General features: G+C 50.4%; 1 protein-coding gene across 4 annotated transcripts in view; it reads left to right on the top strand.

Moving 5' to 3' along the window:
* The window catches only part of CIC (capicua transcriptional repressor), a 463,331-nt gene that overhangs the window by 426,212 nt on the left and 18,205 nt on the right, over positions 1-18,914 (top strand). For all 4 annotated transcript variants that reach the window (XM_078651325.1, XM_078651327.1, XM_078651324.1 and 1 more), the window contains one exon: positions 18,741-18,872. In XM_078651325.1, the coding sequence (XP_078507451.1) occupies positions 18,741-18,872 (132 nt within the window). The remainder of the gene's footprint in view (positions 1-18,740; positions 18,873-18,914) is intronic.

The raw sequence follows: 18,914 nt of genomic DNA, 5'->3' as shown, positions 1-18,914 counted from the left end.
AAAGGACCACACCACTCCCCGCTCCTGGTACAGCCCCGTGAGCGTCCGTTCCACCTCCCTCCCGAGGATCCTACGTCTTGCCCCAGCGTCTTCCCCGCTAAGAATCGAACCATGGACCATATACCCTCCCCTACCCCGACTCCCGCCCCCCCACCCCCCCCAAAACAATTGTAAGTAGTCAATGTCTCTCATCCAAGGATGAAAAGTAGAGAAAAGGGTAAATGTAAGGTAGCCTTACTAGTCTGTACGGGAATGCCTTCCCGCCAACGGCCATGCGGCCAGAGCGGAGCCCCATGCTGGTAGGCGACTGTGCGTCTCTCACCCCGTGGAACCGGCTCCGCTATCTGTGGCCACTGCTTCTATCGCGGCTCGCTGACCTGCCTCGATTTCTGTGGCGGGGGGTTTCTTTACACGTTTCCGCCGTCTCTGATGGCTCCACTGCGATGTCTTTCCAACTGTGTTTGGTGCAGCGCCCCGGTTCTCGGCTTCCTCCTCGGGGTTCTCTATCCCCAACAACGTGCAGGCCTCCGAGACCGAGCGAAGCTGATATTGTTTGTTCTCCAGCCGAAAAACGAGACGAAAGGGGTGGCCCCAGCTATATGGAATGTTTTTCTGCTATAGGTAGCTCGTGACGGGCTTGAAGAGCCGACGCTTATGGAGCGTGAGTGCCGCCAAGTCCTGAAAGAGCAGCGGGGATGTGCCTTGGAAAGCGATCGGGTGTTTCTGGCGCGCTTTCTGTAGGATCTCCTCTTTGGTGCGATAGTCCTGTACACACATCAGAATGTCCGGGGGGGGTGCCGTCCCCACGCGGGTCGGACAGCCCTGTGAGCTCTGTCCAGTTGTAGAGGAGAGTCCAGTGGTCGCCCCAGCACGTGGTTGAAGAGTTCCTTGGCGTAGCGAAACACATCTTGGGTGGCTTCGGAGGTGGCTACATTGCGAATGCGAATATTATGGCGCCTAGAGCGATTTTCTAAGTCTTCCAGGTGGAGCTGTAGATCTACCTGTTGGTCGTGTAGCCGGAGAATCTCCTGTTGCTGGGCCGCCAGTTCCGCGTCCCTGTCGTCACTCTTGGTTTCCAAGTCCGCCACCCTCTCCCCTATACCATCCATCTCGCGTCGCACCTCTCGGATTTCACTGGCGAACTCCGTCTTAAAAGTCTGGATATCGTCTCGCAGGGATGCAAAGAGGGATTCCAAAAAGGCCTTCGTGATGGGTTCCGTCCCACCATCAGAGGCCTGGTCTGCCGTCTTCGGTGCAGGGCCCCCTGCGTCCTTCTGGGGGGGGGGTCAGGTATTTTGCGAACATCTCCTTCACCGTTTTGCCCCTGGGAGGCCTGGCTGTCGACATCTCGTGTGTCGGGCGTCCCCGCTGCCCGGTGCTACGTTCTCCGCGTGTGCCCCAGGGAAATGTAGACTCACTCCGTGGTTCTGATTTGGCGTCAACTTCCTACCGGCCGGCACCACCCTCCTGGTAGGCCCCTGCAGGTGCACCCTCTCCGCGTCTTGGCCTATGTGTTCGATTAGTCTCGATGCAGGCCGGTTCCCCTGAATAGCGCGGCTGAGCCTCACGTCCCTTCTGAAATACGGCTGCTGCCTCCGGTGTCTGGGGGAGTCACGTCAGTGCCGCGATTCGCTCACCTCCGATGTCGGGGAGTGCTCCTGGCACTGTCTGGTCCGGCTAGGTCCGGCACCGCGGCTCCGCACGCCGCCACCTGGCAGGCCCCGGCAGCTGCGGCCACTACCAAGGGAGGACAAGGCCCGCCAGGCCCCCGGTGAGGGCGATGCAAGGTGAGGGGTTGTACTTCACGCCGGCCCGATATGCCCATCGATAGGGTCCGCCGCCCCGGCTCCCCAAACGCTGCCTCTATTCGGGACCACCACAATGCTGTTCGCCATGCCCAGGGTCAGCTCTCACCTCCGGCTTCTTCTCCCTCGACCCGCTTCCGCCGTCCGCTAGGCCTCACGGCTTCCCCGCTGTGCTCCGCCGACTGTCGGGCCGTCTGCCCGCCTCCGCCGACTATCTGGGGCCCTCTGCAGGTGCCACGGGCCCCGGTGCTGCTTCCGAGTGCTCGCGGGAGGCACTCGCCTCAGGCCGTGCAGGTCTGCCGCGTCAGGAGCCTCTCCGCTCGGTCTCGCCCACCACACCACGTCGGCCTCGCCTTCAGGTCGGAAAGGGGAGGGGTGTCTCGCGCCTCCGGGCCGCGGTTGTCCCGTGCCGTCGCTTGCAGCGCCTTCTACAACGCTCACCGGGTCCGCTCCGCTATGTGGTCGGTTCCGACAGCCCTGAGCACAGATTGCCGATGGAGAAGGCGTCGGAACCGGTGCTAAAACAAGGCCGTTGACAGGAGCTGTGGCAAAACACGTCCGCTCACTCCGCCATCTTGGCCACGCCCCCCTACCCCTCCTTTTTATGCAGAATCTTTGCTCTGGTGTTCTAGTAACAACTGGTATATACACAGTAAATAGAGATGTACGAGCCGGTGATAACAAGCCATGAATCCAGATTCAGGACTGTTTATACAAACAGACATCTGCATACACAAATGTGCTGTATTTAACTATCCCATAACGCTTAACTGTTACTGTAATCAGATAGTCTCGTAACCTTCTCTATGTAAATGCAAATCACAATATATGCTTGACTGTAAAGCTTTCCAACATTGGTTTACTGCAAGCTTTAGAGTAGTATTTTACCTGATGTTCTGAAAAGTCACTTTAAGCACCCCCAAACGGACATCAACTCAAAATCATGCATCCAGAAGTACAAGCCCTGGGCTGTGCCCGCACGGGAGGAAAACGCTTTTCTACTTAAAAGTCAAAAACACTGTGAACTGCATTTACTAAAATGCAAGTAGGAGACCTGCTTCTGATTCCCCCTTGTGTGTGAAGACAATCCACACTGTATTCCAACTGCATTGCTACTGTAAATTATTTATCACTTACCTGTGCCAGGCCTGGCTTGGTTCTAGAAATAAAATAACTAAAAGAATATTTTGATACAAAAACAATTGGTCTGAAGTTCAGTCTTTGAGTGTGTCTTCATATGGTGATTGAGTGTGTACAACAAATGCTTAACACTGTCCTCTGATACTGCCTTACTGCTCGACCAAGCTACCACAAATAGAGAGTAAGGTTCTATCTAACTTTACCTCTGCCTACCTATGGGGTTCCACTATACTATACTACCTCACTTTGGTATAGTATATATAGAGTCAGCTTCCTACACTCCTGAGCTAGTACAATCTGGACATCTAAATCTGCCTTAGGGCTGCGTGGAGATTCTCAAAGAAGCCAAGCGGCCTTCCACACGTTCCGCAATTGGAAGAGATCCTACATATGGTGCTCATCCAGGAATAAGGACCCTACCACTTGCCATGCAGATGTTATTCTTCCATACTTACTCCATTTGGCAAAATATTGTTTCCAATTTTCTTCGATAGATGTTCACCTGGCAGCTTTGACTGCCGATAGGAAATGTCCTTCGCTAACCTCTTTTTTCAGAATCCCTGTAATCAAATATTTCCTAGAGGGCTTTAAGAAGGTTTTTCCTCCCATCAGACGTGCTTCCCGTCAATAAGAGCTTAATGTAGTCCTTTCACACCTTTTGCAGGCTCCATTCGAACCGATTCACAAGGCATCTCTCCAATATTTGTCTTGGAAAACCGCTTTCCTTGTGGTAATAACATCGGCCCGAAAGGTTAGTGAGATCCAAGCTCACTGTTCTCATGAAACATATACTGGTTTCCATTCAAGCAAATTGGTAATGAGAACTCACCCAAAGTTCCTCCCTAATGTTGTATAGTATTTTCATGTCAACCAGACAATCTCTCTACCTACTTTCTTTCTGTATCCCTCTACTCCAGCGGAAAGAACCCTTAATTCCCTGGATGTTTGAAAAGTTCTGACATTTTATTTGAATAAAACTTAGGCCATCCTCAAATCAGACCAATTATGTATCAACTATGGCCCAGTCCGTACAGAGCGAGCTACTTCCAAACAATCTATTTCGCAATGAATAGTGTCTTGCATTTTATTATGCTACCAAAAAGCCAACAAGTCTTCCAGCTAAACCTAAGGCACACTCCACTAGATTGAAGGCAGCTACTGCAGCTTTACTGCACCATATTCCCATGCCAGAGATCTGTAAAGCAGCTACCTGGAAATCAGTACATGCATTCCTCAAACACCTCTGCCTAGATTCTGATGCTAGAGCAGACTCTCAAGTAAGGCAGGCTTCACTCAGTAATTTCTTTGCTAAACTTCTCTGCATTATCCTCTGAAGACTCCACTGCGTTTTCTGGGGATGGGTTTGCTATTTTATTCAGCGCTTATGACTATAAATGGAAATCCCCTGCGAGAGAATGAATTGTATCTTACCTGTAACTCCATTTCTCTCTAAGGGGTATTTCCATTAGAATCATAAGCGACCCTCCCTTCGCATCGGTGGATTGAACAGAGGAATTGCTTTATTATGGATCCTTTCAAAGAGAACTGAAGTAACTGCCACCATAATCGAATACTGGTGGTGCCTGGATTCTTAAAGGCACAGTGACTTTTGTAGACATATAAACGCAACCTATGAGGGTTATCTGTCCTGCTCCCTTCATCTCTATCATAAAAAGGGTGTTTGAGGGATATTTTTACTGTTTGCACTAAAATGTTCTGAAAATTACTTTATTCTGGCCCCTTTATTCTCTACAAGGTGAGGGATCTGGCCATTGTAGCCTAGGTAAATAGGCTGCATAATCTGTTTTTCTTTCTTAAGTATCTTTGCAGGCCTTGCTTAAGAAAGGCGAAAGGCGAAAAACTACAACTAAGAATATAGATATGTTTGAGGCATATGTGCTGTTGATACACATGCTTTGCAATCCTCCTGCCATTTAGTGTTGCATTAGGATGTTTGCATGTTGTTTTTCTTCGTAGAAGTCTTTCCAGTCACGAGGTACGGTGACTCCTCCTTTTGGTTATAGTGCGTATGGGCATCGTCTCCATTGTTAGATTGTTTTTTTCCGCCATCGGGTTCAGACGTGTATTGCTGCACGACCTGTTCTTCGGGTTCCCCTCAATGCGCAATCCACTGTACCCATCAACGGTATTGTTTCCGTATGCGTCTACTTATTGTACGCATATCGAATCAGTCAACTATTTCTCCATCTTCGATCGAACACCTTGCACGCAGCCATCTGGCCAGCCTTTTGCCGATGGAATAGACTCCATTCCAATTCTGTCCTTGGTGCCACGCCAAGTGCCCTCGCACCAACCAGCATCAAGTTTGTAACTTGTGCCTCTCTCTGGAGCACAAGGAAGACAACTGCGACGCAGAAGAAGAACAGGCCGTCTCTGTTTCAGAGTCCGATCCTGAGCTGGAGATCGAGCTGGAGTCTGAAGATGTGTCTCCGGGACAAGATGCTGTGAGTACCGAAGACCCCTTGCCCCCTAAAACCTCTTCCAAACATATAAGGCTTCTGCACCACCTCTGCCTTCTGGCCAAGGTCGGCACCGAGACATTGTGTTTGAGGCATATGAGCTGCAGATCTCACACTGAGCATTAGATCGCCACCTGGTGTTGGGCTCGGAGGATTGCATGTTGTTGTCGTCTTGGAAGAAGTCTTTGTAGTCACGAGATAGGTGACTCCTAGCACTTCGAAGCCCAAAAAACTTCCCAAAACTCTCCAAACTAATTTTGGTACCGACTAACATCGTCTCGACTCCATCAGCTCGATTCCGGTTGTCGACTCGGGCCGTTGGGCCTATCCACGCCGTGAGGCTTACACCTCATGGAAAGGACGCCATTCAAGAGATGCCCCGGGTGTGGAGCAAAGTTTCCACGCAGTGACCACCACGAGCTCTGCAATATCTGCTTATTGCCAGAACACGACGAATCCAGCTGTACAGCCTGCGTGTCCTTTTGATCCAAGAAAACCATCAGAGATCAGAGGGCCCGTCGATACGACATGCAGAGATCAGCTCCGGAACCATGTCTTCGGTGCCGAAACCGGCAAGGCCTGATCCCGACGCGTCAAAGCCCTCGAAACAGCCTACAACACTACCTTCTGTGCCAAAAACTATGCCAAAGGACACTGTAACAACTCCTAAGGCTAAAGACAAGCAGAATCCTCGTTCTGTACCGAAGCCCCGCCATCGAGCCCGGCTCCGAAGAAAATATTAAAGCCTTCCGGTAGCTCCATACCGAGCAAACCGCACGTGCCGATACCACCAGCTCCCTCGACACCGAAACCGAAAGAAGTCCCGGTTCCGGAACACACTCAGAAACCATCGACTCCTAAAGACAAGACGACTCCGAAAGCAATGAAGCTGTTTCCGACGCTTCCAAGCCAACCAAAACAGCTTCCAGCCCAAAATCTTCAGTGCCGAAACCTACAAAGCCTGCTTCCAATGCTTCCAAGCCCACAAAACAGGCCTTGACTCCAAAGACAATATCTTCAAGGCCAAAACCTATGCCAAAGGACTCTATAACAGCTCCTAAGGCTAAAGACAAGCAACAACCATGCCCGGAACCGAAAAAATCGGCGCCGAAAGTGGTTCCTCAAGAAGAGGAGCTTTTTCAACCTGATCCTTTGCAAAAAAGGATCTACATTGATCCACAAACAGAACATGTTTCTACTATGCCACACAGAAATAGGAAGTTAGATGCAGCACCTACACCTCCAGTGCCTTTCAAGAAGAAGGATTCTGCCACATCACCTATGCACCCTTCTTCTCCTGCACCTTCTCTTTCACCTCCTCTTCCTTCAAACTTTTCACCTCAAAATTCTCCTCCTCATTCTTCACCACCACATACACCTCCTCAGAATGATGATGAGTATAACCTAGGGGAAGGGGGAGACCCAGATGAGCCTTTTACATACCCAAGTGATACACCAGACTGGGAGTACCCAAACCCACAGGATGAACCAGATATCCCTGACCCACATACATCCATCCAAACCATCTCCTCCAGAAGATAATATTGGTTTCGGACATTTACTCAATAGGGCTGCCATCTATCATGGTGTCACAATGCACTCAGATGAGGCAGAAGAAGATTTTTTTGCTAGATACTTTTGAACACTCCCAAAAGTCAGTTAAAATACTACCTATGATTAAAGGGGTCATTAAGCATGCATCAGAAGTGTTTAAAGATCCTGTACGAGCTAGGATCATAAACCCAAGAATAGAAAAAAAGTATAGGCCTGCTTCTGGGGATCCTGCCTACATTAAGGGACAGCTACCCTTAGATTCCCTAGTTTTTTCAAACGCCAGAAAACGACCAAACTCCCAAACATCAGGTGAAGCACCACCTCCTGATAAGGAATCAAAAATAATAGATGGTTCAGGCAAGAGGATAGCTGCACAAGCTTTTTCAACCTGATCCTTTGCAAAAAAAGGATCTACATTGATCCACAAACAGAACATGTTTCTACTATGCCACACAGAAAGAGGAAGTTAGATACCTCTTGTAAAGCGCTCTGATACCTCCGGGTCTAGCCAGCGCTATATAAAACTCTTAAAATAAATAAATACATGGCGCATAGCTAACACACACGCCCTCCTCGCAAGATACGACAGGGCTCACTATGATCAGTTAGACACACTTTTACAACATCTACCTGGCCAATATAAAGCACAGGCAAATGCCCTTATCCAAGAGGGTAAGCTAATCTCAAATGCCTCAATCAAGTGCGCACTTGATGTAGCAGACACTGCAGCTAGAGCAATAAACACTAGTGTCCTCCTTAGACGACATGCGTGGCTACGCATTTCAGGATTTAAGCAAGAGATGCAAACAACCATCTTAAATCAGCCATTCAACCAACAACAATTGTTTGGTCCGGGGGGAGGGGCTTCGCGCGATTCCAAGATGGACGCGTGAGCTAAGAGCTCCCGAGACCCCTTCCACCTCCGGCGACTATCCTGTCATCTATCCTGATTCTGACAACGGATATCTTTCATTGACGACCTGCTGATGCCAGCGCTCTTTTCGTGACTTGTTTTGGCCGTCGCACGTTGGACTTACTGCGACCTGAACTTTGGGGCCTACCACGTATGCCAACCGGGGGCTCGAGTCCCCGAGGTAACCAGGTGGCAATTGAACAACAGCGGCTGGTGGGCCACGCCCTCTTCCCTTGGTGTGCTTTCGGTTTCTTTTCTGCTTCTAGTGCTAGCTTACTTCCCGATTGGAGTTCTTCCTCTGCGACTGCTGGCCTGGTCTTGTGCTGTGCCCTTCTTTCCTCGCACTTCGGCGCCTGCCGCGACGGAGGCTGTTTTGTCCGAGTTTCGCAATTCCAGTTGAAGTTTCTCCCCGGTCATGACGGGCAGGACAGTGGTCGAGAGACGCGGCGCAAGAGGCTCGTCCCGAGGGGGGGCCACCCAATCTCAGACCATTGATCGCTTTACTCGACCCAAGGGCTCCCCGGGCGGATCGAGTGGTGCCCTGGAGGAAGCTGGGGACGGTGCTCCTGATGGCGAGGAGCCTACCCTGAAAGACGTGATGGGCGCCATTGCGAGTATTCAATCCAGCATGGGCCAGCAGTATGAAACCTTGGCTGCTAAAATAGACACAGTGGCGGTTGATGTTTCCCTTATCAGAGCGGACCTTGGGAAAACTAACGAGCGTGTCAAATCTCTTGATCTTAAGACCGCTAGTCTGACCACGGATGTCTCGGACCTCCAGACTACGGTCCGTAATCTCCGGACCACTTGTGACCTATTTGCCAATCGGTTGGAGGATTTTGAGGGCCGGGCCAGGCGTAACAACGTCCGCATCGTTGGTGTCCCGGAGACTTCTGCCGATATGCCTGTTGATATCCTGGTGGAGGACCTTGTGTTGAAGCATCTGGCGGCGCAGGGCCTAAGTAAATTTTTTGCGGTCGAAAGGGCCCATCGTGTTCCGGGAGGCAAGCCGAAGCTGGGTGCCGCTCCACGGCCTATTATAGCTAGACTATTTAACTTTCGCGATAGGGACGCTATCCTGCAGGCATCGCGAACCACTGGGCCCGTTAAATTTGAGAACGCCTCCATAAGTTTCTATCCAGATTTATTGCAAGCCGTCCAGAAACAGAGGATGGGCTTTACGGGCGTGAAGAGGCGCCTCAGGGATCTGGGACTGAAGTATGCCATGCTTTTCCCGGCCCGCCTGAGGATCGAACATGCTGAGCGTGCCTTTTTCTTCGACCGCCCTGAGGTGGTGAGTGACTGGTTGGACACTTTACCGAAGCGTACCAATGGACCGGAAGACTCAGGAGGGGCCGAGGGAGGAGTGGAAGACCAGGAGCAGTGAGTCTACGTTGGCGAGCCGGATTACATCGCATGGGCTGCCGGACTGTGTTTTGAGTATTATGTGACTGCCCGGGGGTGTGAGGGGGTCTGAGGGGTCTTCCTCCTCTGGGGATTTCTTTCTCTCTTTCTGTAGGTTAGTTTAATGGGGCGACAGGCACACTGCAAGTTGGGGTGGCTTTTGGGTCTACCGCAGGGGTGCAGGGTGGGGGGTTCGACACTGTTGGGTTCCTTGGGGGTGGGGGGGGGGGGTTTCTTCTTGTTTGGTTCGAGGCTGTGCTCTGTTTATCACTTGCTTTTACATGACTGTTTCGAGGTGGGGAGTGCGGTCGGTTTGCTTCAGGGATGGGGGTTAGGGGGCTTAGAGTTTTGAGCTGGAATGTTAATGGTCTTGGGGACAGGATAAAACGTGGGATTGTGCTGCAATACTTGAAGAGGTGCTCCCCGGATGTGGTCCTGCTTCAGGAGACCCATTTGGTGGGCAACACGTGCCACGCTTTGAACAGGAGAGGCTATCGTCTGGTGGCGCACTCCGGCTTCACCTCGGGATCGAGGGGGGCTGGTATCCTGGTCAGGAATTCCCTTCCCTTGGAGGTGGATACCGCACTGTTAGATGATAGGGGCCGCTATGCTGGCGTTACCGGGAGATGGGAGGGGAAATTGATCTCCATACTGTCTATCTATGTTCCGCCTGGGCTGCAGTCTACCACGTTCGCTGACTTGGGCAAGGTCATTCTGGGCCTGCCAGAGGGCCTGCTTGTGCTGGGTGGTGATTTCAATTCAGTGGCGAATGGTGAGAGTGATCGTAGCCCCCCCCGGCTCCTCCCTGCATCGCAGTTGTGGTTGGGGAAATTCCTTGATGCCTTTGGGTTGGCTGATTGTTGGAGGCAGCTGCACCCTGGCCAACTTCAGTATACCTTTCATTCGGGGGCTCACGGAAGTCTCTCGCGACTTGATTATATTGTCGTGCCTATGGTGCAGTTGGCCTCGGTGCGTGAAATCAGACACTTGGCTAGGGGGATCTCGGACCACTCCCCGATATGGTTTCACTTAGACATTGGTTTGGGGACCGGGGGCCGTATCGCCCCCATCAATCCGTGGCACTTCCAGAATCCTAGACTCAGATCCGAGGTGGTCAAATGTGTGGACTACTACTTTGCAGAAAATGAAGGTTCTGTCTCCTCCCCGGTTTCATTGTGGGAGGCCTGCAAGACGGTGATCCGAGGTCATACCTTGTCCCTTGTGGCCGATGAGAAGCGGCGTAACCAAGAGGAGGTGGTGCGTTTGGAATCTGAGATTGCAATGCTTGAGGGGCGGTTGGAGGCTGGAGTGACACCTGAGATTCTGCATGTTTTGGCTCTTAAGGAAACTGAATATAGGGCACTTGTGACTGCCGCTGCTGAGGCGATGCATCGCATGCAGCAAGGGCGACTTTATGATGTGGGTGATAAGGCCGGGAAATTGCTTGCGTGGCTGGACAGGAGAGACAGATTGAATCGTGTGGTGCCAGTGATTGAGAGAGATGATGGAGTGCGAGTCGTGGACCCGGTGGAGATAGTTGAGGTGTTTGCTCAGCATTTTCGGGTCGTATATGCCCCGGTTTCCGGCCTCCCGGAGGAGGACTCGTGCTTGTTACTTCGTGACCTTGTGTTGCCCAGTCTCTCGGAGTCGGACGAGGTGTTAATGGAGGCTGATTTTTCCGTCGATGAGGTTGCGCTTGCCATTCGCTCCCTTCGCTCGGGGAAGGCTTCGGGCCCTAATGGTATACCGGTTGAGTTGTATAAATTGTGTCCAGACAAAATGGCGCCGTATTTGTTGCGTGTGTTTGCGGCCTCGCGAGATCTTGGTTCTCTTCCCAGGGACCAGAGGTTGGCTTCCATTGTGGTCATTCATAAAGATGGTAAGCCCCGCGAGCGTTGCTCATCGTATCGTCCGATCTCCCTTCTGAACGCTGAACCGAAGATACTGGCAAAAATACTGGCAAATCGACTGGTCACGGTGATCAGCGGACTGGTTCACCCTGATCAGTCCGGTTTTATCCCTCAGCGCAATACTGCTCTCAATCTTCGCCGTTTACATGGCGTCGTTGCGAGGGCGGGATCTCTTCGTGAGCCGGCCATCTTGGTTTCTCTTGATGCTTCGATGGCCTTTGACACGGTTGAGTGGCCGTATCTGTGGGCCGCCCTCGCCAAGTTCGGTTTTGGCCCTAAATTCATCACTTGGGTTAAACTCCTGTATGAACAGCCACTCGCGCAGGTGGTGGTTAATGGCAGAGCCTCGGCGCTCTCGGGCGTGGCACGAGGCAGGGTTGTCCTTTGTCGCCGTTGTTGTTTGCGCTTGCGCTTGAACCGCTGGCCGCCTGGCTTCGGTGGGAACCCTCTCTGAAAGGTATACGCTGGTCCCCGGATTTCGAAGACCGAGTCTCTCTCTATGCTGATGACATCCTGTTATATTTGACGTCCCCCCGCAAATCGCTGGGAGTTCTTATTGACGTATTGCGCTCTTATGGTCGGAACTCCGGGTTGGTTATCAATTGGTCTAAATCCTGTATCTTCCCGCTCACTAGCGACCCACTTTCTCTGCCCCGAATATGTCCGATCCCGGTCTGCATTGATGGCTTTAAATATTTGGGGATTTATATTTCACTTGACCCTGTGCTGCGTTATGATCGGAATTTGCTGCCTCCGCTCGCTCGGCTCCGGTCGGACGTTGCGGCGTGGTGCAATCTGCCTCTCTCCCCCTTGGGACGTGCGGCGCTGTTTAAAATGATGTCCCTCCCCCGGTTCCTGTATGCCGTACAAAATACGCTAGATTTGGTGCCGGCTCACTATTTTCGTGAAATAGAGTGCCTCCAGAGGAAGCTGGTGTGGGCTGGTCGGCCCCGTATAGCACTGGCTAAACTCACGCTACCCTGGTATGACGGGGGCATTGCCTTACCCGACATACGACGATACTATTGGGCATCTCAGTTAAGTGCTGTGAATCATGCTATGTATGGTCCTGTCCCGAACCCGGCTTTTGAAATGGACCGGTGGCTCTTACCTGGGGGGGGACTACTATAGGGCATTTTATTCTAGGAATGCTAGGAGGAACTTGACGGGTCCCACGGCAGTGGCGGTGCGGGTTTGGAGCAGCGCGACCGCGGCTACTGGGTGGTCGGATAGGCTTACCAGGGCGACCCCTTTATTTGCTGCGGAGAGACTGGGTGAATTATGGACGTCGAAGGGGTTCGATAGATGGGACCTCATCGGGATTAGTAAATTGAGCGATCTTTGGGTTAAGGATAGAGTGAAGACCTTTGCGGAACTACAGCAAGAGTATGGTCTGCATGACTCGGAATTTTTTCGATATCTTCAGGTTCGCCATGCCGTTGGGTCGGTTTTTCCGACCGGTTCTGATGTACCGGAGAGTTCCCCTTTGGAGGATAGGGTGCTGAACGGTCATGTTCCAGACAGCACTATTTCTCTTATTTACAAAAAACTTATTAATGTTCGGTCGGACTTGCTTGTCCATTTGCGTGGCGCCTGGACTGCCGATGGGCTGGAGCTAGACGATGAGGATTGGCAGGCTGCGGTGTCCTCTCCTAAAGAGGTCGCGATTCCGGCGCGCCTGCGACTTGTTCAGCTGAAAGTCCTGCACCGAGTCTATGTCACTGGTCCCCGACTGATGCATATGGGTTTTTCTGAGGATGGACTGTGTCGGCGGGGTTGTGGTATGCTTGCTACTTTCCTCCATATTGTATGGGAGTGCCCGGTGGTTGAGTCCTTCTGGAGGGGTGTGCATGAAGTGATGAATGAAGTCACGAATGTTCGGCTGCTACCTGAACCTAAGCGCTGTCTATTGAATGTGTGGGAACCGACCGACTGTAATGTTGCTCAGACTCAATGGGTGACTCTGGGCAACATGATCGCGAAGAGGGACATTGCGCAGTTATGGGGGTCTCAGAGGCCACCCTTGGTTTCTGGGTGGGAAGATAACATGGACTGGTGTATGTTCAGAGAGAAAATTGTCTACATTTCCCGTGGCAGGCCCCGAAAGTGGGGTAGGGTATGGAACCAGTGGAATGCATTCCGTGGGGACATTTGTGAACCCCCCCTCGTGGATCCCCCTGATACTCCTTGTTCCCCTTGACTGTACACTTCGGCTCTCATATGTACAGATATATCGAAATTTCCATTTGCTCTGGGCTCCCGTTTTGTCCCTCCCTCCCTGACTCTTCTCCTGTCTACCGTATTGTTTCCTGACCGCTTCTTCCTGCCACATATGCAATGACCATACTGATCGGAGTGCAGCCTTGTTTCTTTTGTTGTTTGAATGTTATAAAATGAAACCGCTCGTATCCTGTCGTTTGGAACTTCACGAATTTCTTACCATGGCTGCCGGACCCCTGGTTGTCGGCTGATGAGCTGTGTATTATGCTATACCTTGTGCTGTTTTCTTGGCCGGCCCGAGGGGTTGTAGGCGAGAATCTGTATTTCTATACTTTGTTAAATAAAGGTTTAAAAAAAAAAACAATTGTTTGGTCCAGAGGTAGACACAGCACTTGAAGAAATGAAGAAAGACACTGATACAGCCACATCTATGGGAGCTCTGCAGTCCACCCAAGCACGAGGCTCCTTTTGTCGCCCCTTTTACAGAGGAGGCTCCAAACAGACTGGAGCAGCCTTTAAAACCAATACACAAACATCCTCCAATAGAGGATATTTTAGAGGAGGCTATAGAGGCAACAACAACAAGGGAAGAGGACGAGGAAATAACAATAATCAAACCTCTCCCAACACAAAACAGTGACTTCCTACTGATTCCCCAACAGCACTCCACTCCTGTGGGGGGCAGACTAACACAGTTCCTACCTGTCTGGAATTCCATCACAACAGACAAGTGGGTAAGACAGATTATCCAGTATGGTTACTGCCTAGAGCTTACAGCTACCCCTCCACATATACCACCCAGACAGCGTCCATTGTCTACAGAACATCTTGCGCTGCTCAAACAAGAGGTTCTATCATTGCTTCTAAAAGACGCAATAGAAATAGTTCCATTTAATCATCAAGGAACAGGGGTTTACTCGCTGCATTTCCTAATACCCAAGAAGGACGGGACACTAAGACTAATTCTCGACCTCAGGCCCCTCAACCTGTATATACACTCAGATCATTTTCATATGATCACTTTACAACAAGTGCTCCCATTGTTGCAACAAGGTGATTTCCTTACTACACTAGATCTCAAGGACGCCTACTTCTACATTCCCATACATCCTTCTCACAGGAAGTATCTAAAGTTTGTACTAGACGGACAACACTATCAGTTCAAAGTCCTTCCATTCGGGTTCACAACTGCACCAAGAGTGTTTACAAAGTTCCTAGCAGTAGTAGCAGCACATCTGAGAAGACAACACATCCATGTCTTCCCATACCTAGACGACTGGCTCATAAAAGCCAAGTCATTCAATCAGTGTGTCCCAACACGCATCTCAAACGATTCAAACCTTGCACAACTTAGGGTTCACAATCAACTACACCAAGTCACATCTTCAGCCCTCTCATGTATATCAATACCTAGGGGCTACAATAAACACAGCTCTAGCTTATCCCAGTCCAGCCAGGATACAGAGCATTCAAGCCCTAGTCACAAAGTTTCAAACACAACACTCTCTCCCAGCCAGATTGTTCATGCAATTAATAGGCATGATGGCATCATGCATTTTTACTGTTCCATATGCAAGACTGCAAATGCGCCCATTGCAAGAATGTCTAGCACATCATTGGAACCAGGCTCAAGGACAACTTACAGACTTGGTGTTGGTAGACAGCCGCACACATCGCTCTCTGCAGTGGTGGAACACCAAAAACATGTCCAGAGGGAGGCAGTTCCTCGACCCTGTTCCACAGATAGTACTTACAGCAGACGCATATCTCACAGGATGGGGAGCCCATCTCCTCCAACATACAACTCAGGGAAGTTGGACCACTCAACAAAAAGTGCTCCACATTAATCACCTGGAGCTGCTAGCAATATTCCTAGCTCTCAAGTCCTTCCAAGTACATGTACAGAACAAAGCTGTCCTGTTACGGACGGACAACATGACAGCCATGTACTACATTCAAAAACAGGGGGGGGGACACTCTCTGCAACTGTCCCAGCTTGCACAGAACATTTGGAGATGGGACATTCCACAAAAAATATATCTGCTAGCAGGACACCTTCCAGGAGTTCACAATCAGATAGCAGATCTGTTAAGTCGGCAGACACAACAGATTCACGAATGGGAACTACATCAGCAAGTTCTCCTACCATTCTTTCACAAGTGGGGTCATCCAGACATAGATCTGTTCTCCACACACGAAAACGCAAAATGCCCAACCTTCGCCGCCAGGTTTCCACACCGGTTGTCCAAAGGCAATGCGATATGGATGTACTGGTCCGGCAGATTTGCGTACGCTTTTCCGCCACTCCCACTAATACCACTAGTAGTACGCAAGCTAAGACAACAGTCTTTCAAAATGATCCTAGTAGCTCCCACATGAGCACGCCAACCGTGGTTCACGACGCTGCTAGCACTCTCGATAGTTCCACACCAAAAGCTGTGTCTGACACCATCCGTGCATACACCACTATTTTCAATAAAGCTTTGTGTAGCCCAGTAAAACCCAAAGTTCTCTATTCGTGGTAGGGGGGTGAGCAACTTTAGGCCTAACAAAGGAGTGTAAGCCATTTATTGTACAACAGTGATCAATAATGGACACACGACTCGAGAATAATATCCAGACCAGTTTTAGAAAATTTTACTACGTTTGTACTTTATTTTAAGATCAAGATCTTCGCAATATGATAAGTACGTTGTCAATTAAAACTACTTTTCACTTTGAAAAATCGACACTTAGAAACCTTTCAGCACAGTTTAATGTTATCCTATGGGAAAAACAATATCATGGTTAAACAGGTAAGCAATGCACCTGCAATCCCAGTCTTCGGAACAAAAAGTCAGCAAGATTTAGAGGCACTTTAGGGGAGTAGCAGGTAGGGCCAACGGACACCTTACGAGGGGTGACTACACCCTCTATCATGCCACCCTCCTGTGGGAGGGACACAGACCCAGCCCGGATTGGAGGGATCCCCCATCTTCAAGATGGCGGGAACTGAAAGATGTGCTTCACCTCGCCTCCCCCCCCCTTAGGGGAGGGTATGGCAGAGATGGGCTCACCTCCTATTCTTCTAAGTTTTGCCGCCTGTTTTCCTTCCCAAAGTGGGTGTGTAAACCAGGGGCTACCATCCGCTGCTGGCAGCAGAGACTGGGGGTTGCATTACACAGGCGGCCGGCCTTTGAAGCCTCCCTCGTAGAGCACTGGCCCATCCTGGGGGACGAGGTGTAACACCGCTGCCCAGGATGTCCATTGTTTCTGGTCCCAGAGAGCAGGGGCTCTCTACCCAGGGGTCAAGAAGCATGTCTGGTTGTGGCAGGCTGCCTACAGCCGGTCAGAGACCACAGCAAGGTTGGTAGGTTGTCAGGGGGCACCTCGGAGGTGCCCTCTGGGTTTATGGTACAATACATCACACACTTGCATCATTGTGGATCTATTGAGAGGAGAGGTTTAGTACCAAATACTCTTGTGTTCAGTGGAGCCATCCTGATGCTGTGAAACTCGATTTGTCGAGTTTCCAGCCCCTGTACTGTCCATGGTAACACTGGCACATATAATATTAAGGAATGGACCCCAATATTATAGGGGCAGATATGCACTCACCTGTGCTATGGTGCTCCCTGCCTTAGGGCTGTGAGGCCTGCTAGAGGGGTGGCCTATCTATACTATCAGACAGTGCAACCTGGCATGGCACCAAGACAGGGTGCTGTGTCGACGTTGTCGTTTTTCCTCTAACAAGGGGTCTGCAAGCTGCAAGGGTGGTGGCATGATCCCAGTGAGGGGGTACCAGGGGACCCTCTTCAGCTCCCAGGCCCTAGATACTCAGAGTACCATTCACTACGGACTTACAGGGGACAGAAGTGCCAACTAGGGATTTGTTTGTAGGGAAGGAGCACTGGCACGGGGGGACCTGGTTGGCAGGGACCCTGTTCACTACAATTGAAACCACATCAAAACCAGGCAACAGTGGGGGCTAGCCATGCAAAAAGAGGCCCTTTCTCACCCCTTGCATCAGGACAACTCCAGAGGAAGCCATTGCAACGTGGACGAAGTGCCTGAAACTGCTTGTAGGCTGCTTCTTCTGTGAAGGTAACTGTTCTTGAGGACCTTGCTGGTCCCCCTGACTAGCACCCTGCCAGAGTTGTTTGCCCCAATTACTTCTACCTGACCGCATTAACATTTACCCAAGTTTTCTTTGAAAAAGTTTCCCAGTGTCAAATTTGTTGAATTTGCCAAGGCTTGTTCGCTCGTTCAGTGAAAATGCTTTGATGTATAATTTCCTGTAAAATCCATATCTCCGGAAACCTCAGGTGGGTCTTTTTTATTCTAGTGTCGAAATTCTTATAAAAATACAGTCTATTTGTATGAATTGATGTTGTATTTCTTGAATGTCGCCTCAGTTTCTTCATCACTTGTTTTGGTGCTGTTCAGATGTATTATACTTGTTCCTGTGTGTACGCTGGCGGCGCTCAGAAGGCACAATTGTGAAGGGTTGGAGGTGGGGTGAAGAAGGAAGCTGTGTTCAGCTCCAAGCTTTGCCGGATCGGGCGCATTTGCAGTGCACCATTCATTGGGAAAGGTATCTCTGGCTCACTCTGCCCTCAAGCAGTGGCGCTTGTAGCTTTGCACCCGCCTTTTAAAGTGGTGGGCACACGCACTTTCATTCAGAGCGAAGGTTTGATTGACAGCCTACACTCTGAATGAAGTCATGTGACATCAGGGTTGTTTCCAGAAGAGAACCAGCTGCGAGCCCTCAGAGCCTTGAGAGCGTCAGAAGCATCTCCAGCTCCACCTATACATTACTGTCATCAGTCCACTCGTCTCGAAGGAGTACTAAACTCTGTGGCATTCTCTTGCTGCCCAACATTGGTTCTCTGTTGCGAGCAGGTGAGAGGACTTTTCGAGGTCTAAATATCTGACATACAAATCCTTACCAAAGGTATGTATTTTGTTACGCTTAATGTATGTAACCTGTTTCTAACCTCTCAGAACACTCTAGAGTAAGCACCTCTTGGATGTTCAGCTTACTTATCCCTGAGTATCCATGTGGTGTCCATAGGGAGTAGCTTAATATTCAGATGGATTCCACCAGCATAAGTCCCCTGAGGGAACAGTGATAAATCTCTGTACCCCACAGATACGGCTCTGTAAACATTGATTGCCTCAGGCCCCAAGAACAGGCCACACGTTTATTTCGGGTGTGGTGTGAGAGTCTTTACAACTGTAGCACACTTTTCTCTGTCCACGTATGTGAGTAGCACACATTTATGATGTGAGTCATGCAGTGAGACTAATATTGGACAATGGTACTTTTTTGCAGACCTGGACTCGTCAACGGAGGATCCGATCTCCCCGAAGCGCAAGATGCGGCGCCGCTCCAGCTGCAGCTCGGAGCCCAACACCCCGAAAAGCGCCAAGTGTGATGCAGAGATTTTCACCTTTGACAAGACAGGTAAAGAAACTATTACTGTGCACTTGCCCCCTTTAATCATGA

This window comes from Lissotriton helveticus, chromosome 7 (genome assembly GCF_964261635.1).
Source record: "Lissotriton helveticus chromosome 7, aLisHel1.1, whole genome shotgun sequence".
Lineage (NCBI taxonomy): Eukaryota > Metazoa > Chordata > Amphibia > Caudata > Salamandridae > Lissotriton > Lissotriton helveticus.
This window is presented reverse-complemented; position numbering and strand designations above follow the sequence as displayed.